This window comes from Mustela erminea, chromosome 15 (assembly GCF_009829155.1).
Source record: "Mustela erminea isolate mMusErm1 chromosome 15, mMusErm1.Pri, whole genome shotgun sequence".
Classification (NCBI taxonomy): Eukaryota; Metazoa; Chordata; class Mammalia; order Carnivora; family Mustelidae; genus Mustela; species Mustela erminea.
The window spans coordinates 56,933,843-56,949,942 of NC_045628.1; the positions used below are offsets into that span (position 1 = coordinate 56,933,843).

At 47.3% G+C, this 16,100-nt stretch overlaps 1 protein-coding gene across 1 annotated transcript in view; it reads right to left on the reverse strand.

Annotated features, from left to right (window-relative positions):
- Window positions 1-11,516, reverse strand: part of SIAH3 (siah E3 ubiquitin protein ligase family member 3) — a 71,616-nt gene extending 60,100 nt beyond the window's left edge. Inside the window, exon 1 of the mRNA XM_032314965.1 lies at window positions 11,129-11,516. Within this exon, the coding sequence (XP_032170856.1) occupies window positions 11,129-11,263 (135 nt within the window). The 5' untranslated portion in view covers window positions 11,264-11,516. The remainder of the gene's footprint in view (window positions 1-11,128) is intronic.
- Between the last annotated feature and the right edge of the window lie 4,584 nt (window positions 11,517-16,100).

Genomic DNA, 16,100 nt, shown 5'->3' on the forward strand with positions numbered 1-16,100 from the left:
CATCTTTAATTTTTTTTTGTTGTTATTTTTGCTATTGAGTTGAGTTCTTTATACATTTTAGATATTCACCCCTCATCAGATATATGATTTGCAAATATTTTCTCCCCTTCAGGAGGTTGCCTTCATGTTGTTGCTGTTTCTTTTGCTGGGCACCCATTTAAAAAAAAAAAATGATCATAGAGGACAAATTTATTTTATGCAGAATAATTTGGAGCTGGGCATGTAGATAAAGTTGTTGCAAAGTTTTCCCTGAAGTATTTAATGCAAATCATCATTTTTATTGAGCCTGAATTTGGAAGACTGTGCTCTTTGTGGAAATTCCAGGACAAACAATTGTTTCATCAAGAGGGAGAGACAGCTTAAGACAGAGGTTAAAATTGGGGTGACTGGGTGGCTCAGTGAGCTGCCTTCAGCTCAGGTCATGATCTCAGGGTCCTGGGATAAGGCCCTGATGGAGCCATGCATTGGGCTCTCTGCTCAGCAGGGAACCTGCTTCTCCCTCCCCCTCTGCCTGCCTCTCAGCCTACTTGTGATCTCTCTGTCTGTCAAATAAATAAATAAAATCTTAAAAAAAAAAAAAAGACAGAGGTTAAAAGCACCAGCTAAACTCGACTGCTTGGACAAGTTACTTAATTTGTCTGTGCCTCAGCTTCCTCCTGTGCAAACGGGATAGGCTGATGGCATTGTTCTGAGGATGTTAAAAAAGGCAATTCTGGGAAATCACTTAGCACAGCAGTTGGCAGTTTATAAGTGCTCAGTAAACATTAGCTAATAAGGATAATAATAATAATAGAAGTGCACACACACATAACTAGTCTTAACTTGGGTTCTCCAAAATAGAGCCCAAGATAAGGACTTGGGTGCAGTAGTTTATTTGGAGGGCAATTCCAGGAAGCAGGGGAGGGAGTCAAATCACTGCTGTAGGCTGTAGGGTCTTGGTTCCACCCAGCAGCATAGAGAAGGCTGGAGAATGCCTCCCAGGACCGTCCTCCAGTCCAGGCTCCAGGAGCTGAAGCATCTACTTGTGGACTTGATGAACATACACAAGGGTGAGTAAGTCAGGATCCCACTTCAGTGTTTTTAAATTATATATAATGTACTTGATACCAGTCCTCCGGCCAAGCAAGCGGGCTCTGTTGTTCGTTGTGAAAAGAGGATACTAATAGGTGACTTAGCAAGAAGGGCTTAAAAGTACAACGTTTTAATTTAAGAAGGCTCCGCCACCATAAACAAGCTCTTCTACCTTTTTCCGCTTCGGTGTTCTGTATAATGGAGAACAGTAATAACACAGCACTTCCTGGTGCAAATTAAACGCACAGGATTTAACACTGGTCCTGGACATAGCCTGCCTTCAGTGAATGGTGGCCCTTTTGGGGCTCTTAATGTCATTATTGTTGTGACTGTGTGCATACCTGCGATAGCAGAAAATGATTGTCTAAAGGTTTCGGGATGTGTGGCTGGCTTAGCTTACTGTAAGTCTCAATATACCCCTGATTTATAGAAAGGATCCCTGAGGTTCTAGGTTTCCTGGCACATATTTGTTGAGGTTGTAGGAGTTAGATCTCGGGGGCCTTGATGTCTGGCTGCCAAGCGCAACAGGTGGTTAGACTTGCTGGCCAGTCTTACAAAATCTGTTATTGATCTCTATATGGTTCTCTCTATGTGGGTCTTCCTGATGCCAAGTGAAGCCCATCTTCCCTTCAAATGGGGTCCACAGTGGCCTCTCTCCTCCACTAGAGGACATTTTCCAGTCTCATCCTGGGAAGCCCAGCCTTGCCCCTTCCACAGGCTACTCACTCCTTGCTGGAGTTCTCGCTGCCTCGGCTGGAGACAGCCTGTAGCACACAGCTCCCTCCTAATCAGAAATTCCTGATTAAAAATACATTAAAGGACAGAGGAATTATTAAGAGATACAGCATCTTGCAAGTAAAACTGACATTTCCAGTTAGACCACAATTCTAAATGATCCACAAGGACCTTGTTCTAAGGCTAAAAACATTAGGCTGGTTTCAGATCTGTTTTCACGAAGCGTGTTTTCATCTGGGGCCCATGGGTAAGATGAAAATGTAGCTTTTTTATAGTAGAACTTGATCCATCTGCTATTTGAAAGTCTTGAGCTAGGGCTTCATGGATTTGGTGACTTCATTTGGAGCCTCATCCCTGTGCTCACTGTGTACTTATGCTAGTACGAGAGACCCAAGGAATATTTACCTTTTGATGCCCCACCCCTGCCTGACTGGTTTCCATCCAGGCATGTGCCTGGGGACAAGGACCCCCTGGGAAGATGTCCAGCATTGCCACCAAGTCATATTAGAGAGGCAGTGTCCTTAACCAGCGTCCTCACCCCCAAGCAGTATGGTGTCACAAAGCAGCTGACTGTGCCCCTCATCAGCTGTGACCTTGGGCAAGTCACTTCATTCCTTTGGTCCTTGTTTTTCAGATCAGGACCTGGAACTTGGGTGTTGCTCTAGCTCTCTTTCCCTGAACAGACTGTGCTTTGAAATCTTAGTCACTCAACACAGGTCATCTCAGTGCTGCCCCTTCCCTCTGTCCAGTTGGAGTAGGAGAAGTTTGGTCATGCATACATGCTGGGCAAAAGAAGCTCGGTCAGCCCTTGGACACCAGATAACATCAGTACCGGAACCAGCTTCATAGTAATGGTGATCCCTCTAAGTGGAGTATTTATTACGTGCTAGGGGCTGCACTCAACACCTGATGCCCGTCACATGACTTTGTCCTCAAAGCAGTCATTTTACAAGTGAGGAAATGCAGGCCAGAGGAGGTCAGAGCAATCGCTCAAGGAAAGCAGCCTCATTGGACACGACCCCAGATCCCTCTGACTCCAAAAGTCAGAGTTTAAGGCCTCAGCTAGAATAGCACTCTCTTCTTTCCCAACACTGCTTTCTCCCTTTGCCTCTCTCCTGAGACTAGAATGGCCAGTTACAAACTGGATAGGGCAGAAGGGTCTTGTTCATCTCCGTCTTATTCTTTCTTCCGCCATGCTGGGGGTCTTGTTTCCCCGTCCACTGGCCTTTGCGTCCTGTCATCTTGCCCCACTCTTTGGATGCCACGCAGGGTCCAAAGAGGTTGGCACCCTCAGACTCGCCATTGACTGTGTGAGTGTGCGTGCGTGGGTGGAAACTCAGGCTGGAGTGCAGGGGACCCGGGTCAACGGCCGAGCTCAGAACTGTTAAAAACTCCCCTACGACAGTGGGATCTAGGAATTGTTCCTTGGCTCAAAAGGGGAGAGCATCTCTCTTGCCCTCCCTCGATTGTAGAGGCTGCAACCTTGACGGAGGACCGTTCCCCCTTCATCCCTGCCCCGCACAGAGGCAAGCTGCTTCTCAAGGCAGGATGGACTGAAGTGCAAAGAGAAAAGGTCCCATCTCCCTGGGCGCGTGCAGTTTCTGCCCACCTCCATCTCCCCACCCCTCTGAATCTCTCCGTGGTGTCACTCCGCTCAGGTCCCCACCCTCCAGATCAGGTGCCCCTTGCAGAGCCACCTACCCATGGGCCTACTCAGCTGCCACTAATGAAGTCATGCATAAGTCACGAGGGGCAAGTTTCAGGATGGGGGGAGAGGGGGACTGTTCTGCACGGCTCCTGGCTCTGTGAATGACAGGGGACCCAGCTCTCCACCCCGTCCCGACGCAGGCATCTCTGTCCTCCTGAGACCCAGCCCCTCTCCTCTGGGACGGATGGGCTCAGAACCCAAGCCACGCTCTATTTCAGGGGCTCTATCTGAAGCTATGCAGTAGGGACAAATCTTACTTTTATATAAGGCATGAACAATAATTGTTCTCTTTAAGACCAAGGGCAATTCACAAATATCAAGAAACAGGGAGCAGGAGGCTTGCAGAGAGGGAGGGAAGGCAGAGAAAGACAGCCAGGTCGGGCAGTGGGGAGTTGCCAACAGCTTCCAAGCAGTTGCTTTCCTCGTAATGACCATGTTGACAATAACCACTGCTGTTTACAGACTCTCTCCGGCAGACGCTCGCCTCACGTGAGCTCATTTCAGCCTTATGCTGCTATAGCAGGGGGATATTATTTTCCTCCCTTTTAAACATGAGCAAATGGAGCATCTGGGAGCCTAAGTCATTTGTTCAAAGTCACACACATCTACAAGTGGCACAGTCTGGATTTGAATTCAGGTCTGGCTGCCCCAAAGACCATGTTTTTTTGTTGTTGTTGTTTTTCCCTACACCCACTTCTTCTATCCGTATTGATCTGCCAGATTTAAAGGTCTATGCTTTTGACTATGTGTCTCTTTCTTCTTTGATTTTAAAAAAATGCAATGTGCATACATTCCTGTTAATTATATTATTTTTTAAATAATTCAAAAAAAAAAAAAGGAAAAGAGATTTGTGGCGGGGGGTGGGGGTCAGGGAACTGGGGAGGAGGATGCAGAGGTTTCGATTTGCTACTGAAATGTGGGTTTGGTGAAGGGGGGATGGTAGGGTATGTGATACAACCCCAAGGTCAGACTGCTGGCCCGGGGCTGATGGGTCACAGGAAGGGGGTCGCTGCAATTTTCTCCTCTGACGGCATGCACCCAAGCAAGGGATATTTAGTTTGGATTAATTTGAAGGCAGCCTGGGAAAGCGTAGGGGATGTTGGCCTGGCATTAGGAGACCCAACTCATGGTTCCATTTCTGTCATTCAGTGGGTTGACTCTGCAAAAGTCCCATAGTGGGTTGAAGGGTGTCCTATAAGCTGATATGTTCACATCCTGATGCCTGGAACCTGTGACTATTAGTTTATAGAGCAAACGAGTGAGTATGATGTGACCAAAGGTAGGTTTAAATTAAAGATCTTGAGAGGAGAATCTTATCCTGGATTGACCAGGTAGGCCTTGAATGCAGTCCCATGTCACTTTGTAGGATAGCCACACAGAGGACAGGATGCCCAGGGACCAGGAGGAGGCCATTGGACCACAGAGGTAGAGATTGGGGTGATGTGACCACAAGCCAAGGAACACATGGAGCCCCCAGAAGCTGGATGAGGTAAAAAGCAGATTCCTCCTTGGAGAGCCTTTGAGGGAGCACCACCCTGCTGACACCTTGATTTTGGACTACTGGCCTCCTGAGCTGTGAGGGCATTTGCTTCTATTGCTGTAAGTCACCCAGAAGTGCTGGTTCGTTACAGCAGTTCTTGGGAAAAAATATACATCGCTTCCCCTCTCTGGCCTCAGTTTCCTAGACTATACAATAAGAAGGTGTGACCTCCCAGCTCTGATTTGCTCCCTGTCGTTCCCCGAGCCCCAGCCCCTGTGGGAGGACAAGTCTTCGTCCTCCAGATCAATCCCTTCCAGGTGACACGTAGCGTCGAAACAGACCTGTTTCGCCTGTGAGAAACAGAGCTATTGGGGTCAGAATGACTTTGTGAAGGGTAAAATCCCTTCACAGGCAGTTATTTTATTTTATTCTTTTTCCCCTATTGTTAATTGCTAGAAAAATACTCTCCCTTACCCCGCGGTAGTGATCCAAATAGCTCTGACCTCTTTGTGGATTTCAAGAAACGCTTTCAGAACCTGTTCCCTCCTTTCCGCCATAGTTTCTGTACCCTGAGGGGCTGTGTGGTTAAGGGAGTTGCACAGAATTTGCTTTGGGGCTGCTGGATAAATGGAGTGCAGAGGTAATCGCCTCCCCTCCCCTCCACGCCAGCTTCAGCCTTCCTGCAACTCCATCACTAGCTCCCAGCTAGCCAAATGACTGCCCGGGGCTCGGGGTTGTTAGTTATGGGACTCGGGAGCCTCATTTGCAATCATCATTAACCAGAAAAGCTACATAACTGCTCCATGCCCGCAGAGTGGGGCGTCCTACACTAGTCACAGGAACCCGAGGGCTGGAAGAGGCTGCTCGGGGAAGCTTACAGAAGAAAGCCCAGGGAGCGACCACCACCACCACCACCACCACCACCACCACCACCACCACGTTTCAGCCCCCCTCCATCCTTTCCCGGCCCCTCCAGGGTGCTAATGAACCGCAAAGAGACTCAAGACAGGGCAGCAGAGGGAAGATGGTGACATTTCCAGGCAACGGCAGTGGGATTCTCAGAGGTGGGTTATGTCAACAAGGGCTGAGTAAGCCACACACTAGCTATTAAACGATCTTGTCGGAAACGTTAAACAGCTTTAAAACCGGTATTGAGGCTGAACACTCCAAAGGCCACCCTGTAAATCTCTAAAAACAATGTTCAGGTCTTTAGCTCTCATTCAGCCCGCCTGCCTCGCGCGTGTCGAGCAGAGTTAGTGGGGGCCCCAGGGCGAGAACGGGATTTCCCATGATGATCCCACCAACAGCAGAGGTGATGTTGGGCTTTGCCACACAGCTCTTCTCCTCGGTTCCCTCCTGGGGTGATCCCCCTCCTCCTCCATGCAGAGCCCCCCCCTTCAACCGTCACTCAACACACATTCATCCACACTGGCTGGGCTGGTCTTAGAATGAAACACATGTGTATGCTTCAAGTAATGGTACTAAAATGCCTGGATTTTACCTTTAGCATCAGGCAGGCACTGAAATGAAAGCCATTGTTGTCCCACAGGCCCCTTCCATCTCGTGCGTGCCTATGTGTGGGTGTGTGTGTGTAGCTGCGTGTTTCTGTCCATAAGCCCAAGGTTAACAGGCACAATAAAGAAGAGGTCTGGGTTGGGGGGGCGGCAAGTGGCTCAGCCGGTTGGGCATCAGACTCTTGGTTTTGGCTAATGACCTCAGGGTGGTGGGATCGAGCCCCAGCACGGGCTCTGCACCCAGTGGAAAGTCTGCTTGAGATTCTTCTCCTTTCCCTCTCCCTCTGGTTCTGCTTACCCCCTGCCTCCCCGGACACGTGCAGTGTACTCTTTCAAATAAGCCTTTAAAAAGGAAAGAAAAAAGAAGAGGTCTAGGACCAGCAGGACGGAGGTGTGAGTAGCCTTCCAAAACAAGTTGGGCAGTTATACCCTTTGTTCTAGCTGCTGGGATGGGTGGGCACCGGGGGATCTTACCAATGACTTTGGTACTGGCAGGGACCTTCAGAAGTTTGCCAGAATGCTTTCTGCTAGGCTTTTAGAAACCTGTTTATCAAGGGCTGTGGTTTAGAGGAGGAAGTCATCCAGCCAGCCTTAGCACGGGGACAGTCTGCTCGGGAAGCGCTAAGGACTGACCCTTGAGGGGCTCTGGCTACTGCTACAGACCCTTCCCTGGAAAGGCCTGGGTGTGGGGACCGGCCATCCCACCCTTTGAAGGACAGCCTAGAGATGGGTTGGGAGAAGGGTGAGCTGCCTGGACAGGGCATTACAGAAGTGGCTAGTGCAGATAGGAGAGGAGCCAGGAGAGAAAGGCTTTCTTGATTTGGAAATAAGCAGAAAACACGAGGGAGAAAGGAATGCTGAATCAGGACCAGGAGCTGGAGCCTTCCCCAGTGCCAGCCTGCAGCCTGCTAGCCACATTTCTGTAACCTCTGTGAATGAAGCAGAGGGCAGCAAGCCAGGGACACTGGCTTCTCGGTGGTCACCTTTCATGAAGTGGGAAGGGGAAATGGGGGGCATCATTTGGAATCCTATCTGTGCAAGGAGCCATCCATACCAGTGGAGACAGAAAGAGACACAGGGCAACACAGAGTGTCATTTGCACTCCATGGAGAGGCTGTGCTACTCATTCTCCCTCTGCCTGTGCCTTGCTTAAAGCAGAGGTCCCCGGAGTTCCGATCCCTTGTGTTCTAGTCCAGCTGCTCTAAATGGCCCTTTTAATTAGGGGTGGGCTTAAGGGGTGTAATGGCTTGAACCAGAGTGTCTGCCTTCGAAGGAAGGCTTCTGCTTTCCACTTAGAAGGAAAGGCATCAGCTTGCTTGAAGGAATCCCAGGTTACTGAGTAATCGCCATAATAAGATTGAGAATGAAGGTGACCTATAGAAGCACGGTAAATACACGATTTTCTCTGCTCAGTAAGTGAATTTTGATTATAACTCAGCACTTGCCTCCGGTCCTTGAATATAGTTAGCATTCTTGGGGAAAGCCCGGGAAAGGACAAAGTGCAAATATACTTCCACAAAGAACAACACAGGCTTCCCAGCCCTCACTGCGGCTGCACACAACCTAAAAAATTGAAAGCAAGGTTGCCGTCTCTGTCCTTGGTCACCATTTCGTGTACCAGCCTGTCATACCAAGTGTAGGGAGGCATCACAGATCAATAGCTATTCAGGGCTAACATCGCCACAACAATTTTTTTCTTCGGGGGAAAAAAAAAAAGAATTTTTTCCCCCATGTAGATCACAGCTTATTATATCCAAGGCATATTTCTGTGATCTGTCTATGGAAATTAATGCTTAGAAGGAGCACTTTTCCTTTGAGTTTTATTTGCTTTTTAACGTAAGTGGTAGGGCCAGCCACGCACCTATAGAATTGTTGCTCTAAAATCTCTGCAAAGCAGGTAGGACTTACCTGATGGGCCTCCTGGACCCTGGAAACACACAATGTGCTTATGGAGACACCATCAAGGTGCTCTGGGTTCCAGAGCTCTCTGTGCCTGGCAGGATGCAGGGGAATCGGACCCCCGCAGCGTCAGCCACTCTCACCTTGCTTTGTTTACCTTGCTGACGCTTGTTGGAGCAAAACCTCTAAGTGGTTTTTTACGGGAAATCAAGAGCCAAATGAGGATGTATTTGAAAAAGTGAGCCACAGAAATAGCCTCCCAAAGCATGTGTCACCTATTTTTATCTTGCTGCTTATATGGTTTCTAAGTGGGCTCAAGGCTTTAAGTGGCTACTTCTAAAGTTCCTCATGGAACCCCACAAGTTATGCACAATAACATAATTTTTTAAAAAAAGATTTTATTTATTTATTTGAGAGAGAAAGCACAAGCAGGGGGAGCAGCAGGCAGAGGGAGAAGCAGGCTTCTGGCTGAGCAGGGAGCCTGGTGTGGGACTCCATCCCAGGACTCCAGGATCATGACCTGGGCTGAAGGCAGACACTTAACTGACCTTGCCACCCAGGCGTCCCAACATGATTTTTTTTTTTTTTTCTGGAAGAGAGTGCTGGAAAGCACGTTCACCTCTAGTAATCCTTTTTAGCCATGAGCCAGAGCTGTGGCGTTATTCGTTCCTATGTCCATTTTAAAGGTGAGGCAGGGAAGGCTCAGAGAGATTGAATCTTTCAAGGGCACACAGCTGGTCAGAGCCAACCCTGACCTCCAGCCCTGACTCTGAACTCCTGGAATTCACGCAGCAGGACAAACTTACCAATATCCAGGCAGACATCCCTGCAAGATATTCACAGATGCACCTCACCTCACCCCACCGCACCCCAAGATCTCAGCACCCCTCTCCTCCATCATCAGCCGCAGTCAATGAAACATATAAATTCAAACTTGGAAAAGGCTAAGTTTCATAAACAATTTTTAAGGGTGTTAAAATGCAAAATAGGAGTAAACAAAATTTCTTGCCATAGGGAAGTAACTAATGTAAAGTGACAAAATAATGGGAGTTGGAATGCGGTCTCAAAAGTGGCCATAAAATGGAATTCAGAATCATATTTTAGTATGTACGCCATACACTTGCTTTGCTAAGGGTGACTGGCAGTGAATTCTCATTTATAAAACTAAGCCATGAAGGCAAAAAGAGACAGTGGATTGAGGGGAAGGAGAGAGAGCGAGCGAACGAGCGAGTGCTTAGGAAGGAGAGAGCATGAGCCCCAGAGCAGAGTCACAGAGTGACTGGTGCTGGTCACAGACTGGGTACCTCAGAGGGCCAGTTCCTGGATCTGGGCACTGCCCCAGTCCCAAGGCAGCTCCTCACCCCTCCACCCAGGACTGGCCACCTCTAAGGCCTCCGAGCAGCCGTACCTCCTAGGGACTTCCAGGAACTGGGGTGCGGGGAGGGGATGGGCACCCATCAGGGCTGACCTGAGGGGCTCCGAGAGTCTGACGCTTTGTAGGAGTTTATAAAGCGATGAGCAGCAAGCAACACTTTTCCTACCCGAGAGCGGGGTCAGAATGACAGATCTGTCCTCACGGAGACCGTTCCGTGGCTCCTGCTGCAGACCCGCGCTCCTCGCTGTCACTCAGCCCTGCGCGCAGCGGGGAGGACAGGAAAGCAGTTCCCATCGGGGCCATCGTTTAATTTCAAACAGAGCCACCGTGGGCTCAGAGTTTCCTCTTTGGGGAGTTCATCCGCGCCACCCCCACCCCGGCACCGTCTTCCTCTCTTCCGCACCGCCCCAAGCCAACAGCTCTTCATTCGTCTCCCTGACCTGGCTGTGATGGGGGGGGGGGGGGGGGCGTCTCTCCAGATCTCTGATTTGGGCTCTTTGGCGAAAGGGCATTGGCCTGGAGGCACAAATGCAGAGGCGGCGGCGCCAGACCGGCAGCAGCCGGCGGCCTGCGGTGATTCAGACAGCAGCAGCTCCCAGCCGGTTTCAGTATTACACAACTGAAGCAAATCCTGCCCCCTCCTGTCCCCGGAGCGAGGGGCGCAGCCAGCTCCCCGCAAGCAAACTCCTCCCGATCTTCCCAGCTCTCGCTCTCTCTCTCTCTCTCTCTCTCTCTCTCTCACACACACACACACACACACACACAGTCACACTGAGGCTGAGCACGATAAACACTTCACAGGAAGAGTCCTCTCACCCAGTCCCCAGTTCCGTTCTTGGGGGCTCCTGCCCCGCCGCCCCCCTCCCCCAGCTACTTCAGAGGTCGCCAGAAGGGGCTTCCAAAATCCATGTGCTCGCCTGCTTTCCCAAACACATGGGACAGTCTGCAATTTGGGTAACTTTTCAAATCCTGTCTTCTGAACACTTGGCCATGAATATCTGGGAGTAAGGAGAGGAAGCCCCCTACTCCCTCCACCACCTTCACTTGTGACCCTGACCCCACTCCTGGGCTGACAGCGGCGGGGGCGGGGGTGCTGTAGAGGGAGAAGAGGCCAGACCATCCCTCCAGTTGTTCCTGGCAAATCGGGGAACAACACGCTATCGCCGAGAGCACAAGACGCCTAGAAAGCCAGAATGAGCCGGGCTACCCCACCGGGTACCCGGTGCGTCCGAGCCCTAGCCGGGGAGCCTTTGCTGGGAGATCCAGGCTCATGTGGGAGTCCCCGACGACGGAGAAACGACTGGAACCCGAACTGCGCGAATATAAAATGATAGACAGCAACTCACCTTTAGGTTGTGCGTGGGGTTTACAACGCAGACAAGTTGCCCAGCAGCGGAGAAAACCCGTTTAGCCTTGTAGTGCTGAAAGCGGAGGTGAATGAGATCTAACACAGCCCCAAAGCACTGGGTAAAGAAAAGCATCACAACTTTTGGGGGTGGGGGGGTTGTTGGCACAGGGAGGCAGCGGAAGAAGCTGTAAGTCCTTGGGCTCTGGAAGGAGCGCAGCCTCTGAGACACTCCGCTCCAGCCCGGCTTAGCGTGCCTTCATATTCATCATCAAAATAAGACGGTTAGAACCTTGCAGCAGTGAGGCGGCCAATCAAAAGGACAGAAATGTTATCCTTGAGGTGCAGAGACAGCCAATAACAAATGCCTCCCCTACCGAAACTCCCTGATGAATTGAGCCTGGCGGAGAATGTATTATTGAACATTACCATAGATCAGCTCATTGCATTTATCTTGTGATTACAGCCAACCATACATAATGCTGGGGAGATAGGCTGACAAAATTGATTGCTTAATGTGTCTCCATTTATTAATTGACTTAATTTAACATGAGAGCCTTTCTTAATGCGCTGGCAAAAACGTAAAGCATTTAAACCGCCAAATAGTAAAACACCCTGCTCCAAAGTAGGCAGATGGATAACGCAGATCGTGGCTCGGCTCACCAGAGCTGGTTGGGAGAAAATCAAATATTGCAAGACTCCCGATTCCAGATAAGGATTTGGCAGCATAGAAATGTGCATCTTTCAATCTTGTGCTCTCTGCAATTTGGATTTCAGCTCCTTGATAAATCTTACTTTCCAATCTTTATCAAAGGAAAGAATCTGTAACAAATAAAAGCATTTGGAGGTGGTGTGGGAGAGGGGATACATATATATATGTATATACATATATATATATATATATATATATATGCGGTAATTACTGAAGCCGGAAAATATTAAAGCATAGAAACGCACAGAGTATGCTTTTAAAAATAATGAAATCCCTGATGCATGAATGCACACATACAGAAAAACCTACACAGAGAGGAAAGTGGCTTGTAAATCAGCAAAATAATTACAGATGTGGAGGGCCTCTGCTTGTCATTCATTTGCATATTGGTGGGCAGCAAATTGCTAATTAACCACTAGATTGTTGGAGACATTAGAATAGGGATTAGGAGCACACACACCACATCATTTGCTTGTCTCCCTGAATGCCAGCAGCACATTTCTGGGCTCCAGCAGGCAGGGGGCATTCCAGTCTCCTGACTGCCCTCCCTCCCCAGAATGGGGCTGGGGGGGGCACTAAGCCCACTCACTGGTTCTGGAAGAAAGGCTCCTGAGCAGCACACAAGTGTCCCAGAGTATCCAGGGAACTAGTTCTGATGGCTTAGTCAATCTTCGCCACAAACACAGGAGAGTGGAGTGTGTTGTGTCTCCCCTTGTCTTTAGCTGTTTCTCTATTGAGAGGTCACCCATCACCTGTGTGGGGTGGATCAGCCTTTTGTGTGTGTGTGGGTTACACCTATGAGCCCATTGTCCCATCCTGAATGACTCTCAATGCTTGGGTTGTAATGTACGCAAAGTATGCCCACACCTAGGACACCCACGTCTATGACCTGGTCAGGCAATTGAAACAGCAACAGATGAAAATATAGGGCAGAAAAATGCATAGGTTTTCTAAAACCAAGACAAAGGCGGGCATTAGTTTTAACTTGAACTTAAAACCAAACCAATGTTTGCATCTAACTGGTACTTCCATTTTAATTAATGGAAACTTTGTACTTTCTGAAAATAATTGCAGCGACACAAAACTAGAAGGTAACAACATTTGAACTGATTAGAAACTCATATAATGTGATACAATGTTACAGGAGATAAGTCCCTAGAACCTCTCATTACATGGTTCATAAATAAGGGTTGCTGGACCATGATACCTGAATTTGCTTTCTGAAGTTTTCATTTTCCAGAGCAAGCTTTCAGCAGTTCAGTGGGAAAGCATTCAGTGTTCTTCCATTGCCTCACTTTAAATAAAAAAATTTAAAAATAAATAAATAAATAAATAGGGGTGCCTAGGTGGCTCAGTAGGTTAAGCCTCTACCTTTGGCTCAGGTCATGATCTTATGGTCCTGGGATGGAGCCCTGCACGGGCTGTCTGCTCAGCGGGGAGCCTGTTACCCTGCCCCCCGCCTGCCTCTTTGCCTACTTGTGATCTTTGTCTGTCAATTAAATAAATAAAGTCTTTATAAATAAATAAAAAATAAATAAATGTATGTAAGCCTATGCGCCCATAGACTCCTTAAAGACACAATGTACAATTTGGAAAAGCCCAGATTTCTCTTTTCTAGATCCTCTGTTAGAATGAAACTATTATGTTGTTTGTTTCTCTCATTGTAATACCTCAGAAGGTTTCTTAACCTCACTGAGGCTGGTTCCCACACAGGTCACCTGGGGGTTATAGATATTTGTCTCTCAAGGTCATTGTGAAGTCTAAGATGATGTATCTGAAAGTGTCTGGCACACTGCCTGATTTAAAGCAGCCTCTCAATACTTGAGTCTACCTCTTATCTCTGGTGGAAGGGTAATTATTTGGCAGCATGTTTTTTCTTCGTGCTCCATGAAATATTTTTCCCATGGATATTCATGTAACCCTTGAGGGGCATGCAGTCATGAAAACAGTGGACTTGGCTCCTGCTGTGTTCTCAAGGGTAGGTATTCCTCATATGGCCTGGAGACTGGGCCTGGGAGAGAGGGCTGAGGGACTGAGGAGTGCGTGTTGACATCAGAAGTGAGGACAATGCCATTGACCTGCTCTTGTGGTTGCTCTTCTGTGGTCCAAGACTTGAGCCCTTGCTCTAACTCTCTACCCAAACACTGGTTTATGTCCCTCTATTTTAGAATACTAAACACATCGTCTGTCTTCAGAATCAGCCCTCAAAACAATCACCCGTTGAGAAATGTTTGGAATTAACCCTAACAGCAGATGCTTATGCTTCATGTTTCCAAAATAGGGTGACATATCCAGCCTTCAAATAGAGATATAGAGCTGGGTCCCACTAAGCTGCCCTTCTGCAGTCATCATACCAATGCCCTTGTGCTAACTGTGATGCTCAGGGCTTCCCCTTCACCTCTGGAGGGACGATTTACATTTTATCTGGACTAGAGAGTCGCTGAGGTTGGTTACCAGACAAAATTGTAATTCAAACCCTATATTGCTACTAACTGTTACGGAGTATTTTATTTCACTGATGCTTAGTTTTTTTGTCTACAAAATGAAGCTAATAGTGCTCTTGAAAAGTACCTTAAAGATGACATGAGATAACATAGGCAAAGTGACCAGCCCAGTGCTTGGTTTTTGTACGAACTTTAATGAGAAGTTCCTATCATCATCATCATTATCATCTTTTCATCAAAAATATTTCGTTCAAGTCAGCCCAAAGTGTTGGTAAAGTAGTGGAATAACCAAAAATTTTGATCACTTTGGAAAACTGTTTGGGAACATCTGCTGAAGGTAAACATGTCCATACCCTATCTATGACCCAGAAAGTCCACTCAGTGTGCCCAACAGCAATGTGAGCATGTGCTCACCAGGAGATTTTCACTAGGATTTTCATTGCAGCATTGCAGCTATATCCACAGTGGTTACAAACTAGACACAAGTATCAACAATAAAAAAATGGGTAAACTACCTTCTTGTCCTCTGTTTGCTAAATACTACATACAAATGAAAATGTGAATTATTTGCTGCGTGCAACAATGCAGTAACATGGGTGGATCCCACAGATGTAATTCTGAGGTTGAAAAGCCAGGTGTGAAAGAATACATGATGTGTGATTCTATTTATATAAAGTTCAAGAACATAGACAAGGTAATCTATGATGTGGGAGACCAGGGGCAGTGGTAATCTTGCCAAAGGGTTATGGCTGAAGTAGACACAAGGTTGGTTTTGGAAAGCTAAGTATATTCTGTTTCTTCGTCTGTGTTCTAATTTTGTGAATGTTATGGGTTGAAATTGTTTCCCTAAAAACAGATATGCTGAAGCTCTAATTGCCAGGAGCTCAGAATGTGACCTTAGTTGGAAATAGGGTCATTCCAGAGGTAGTAGAGTTAAAATTAGGTCATTAGTGCAAGTTCTAATCCAATACAACTAGCGTTCTTATAAAAAGGGCGCATTTGGATCCAGAGACATACACCCAGGGAGAATCTCCCGTGAACATGAAGGCAGAGATTGGCAGAATACATCTGTAAGTGAAAGAACACACAGTATGAGCAGCAAATCACGAGAAGTTAGGGGAAAGGTGTGGGACAGTTTCTCCCTCACAGCCTCCAGAAGGAACCAGTCCTGCTAACATCTTAATCTCAGATATCTTATTTCCAGAACTGGGACACAGTAGATTTCTGTTGTTTAAGCCACCCAGTTTATGGTACTTGTTGTAGTAATCCTAGCAAACTAATACCATGGAAACATCTATTTTGTGAAAATTCTTTAGGCTATGAACTTAACCATCAAGGCAGAGATACATGCCCCAAATAACACTAAAGTAACATGTAGATGAGGACATAATTGTGTTTTGGAATAGTGAAGTCCTTCATTAAGATTTAAAAAGTCTGTTGAAGGAAAAAGGGAACTACTTGATTACATAAAATGTTAAATTCTGTCAAATAATGTCTAACAACTGAAATTAAAAACAAACAAACACCTAACATGTCGGGGGATATATTTGTAGGAATTATGACAAGAAAAGAGTTGTGTTCCTGATAAAGAACCGTTGTATATGCATTTTAAAGAACTAAAATTCTATGGGAAAAAAATGAAGGATATAAACAGATTACACATGAGAAGAAATAAAAATATTTTTGTAATGATTTCATTTATTTATTTTAGATGGAGAGGGTGTGAAGGGGGAATGGAGCAGATGGGGAGGGAGAGGGAAAGGGAGAAAATCTCAGGTAGATGCCACACTTGTGTGGAGCCCAACACAGGGCTTGAT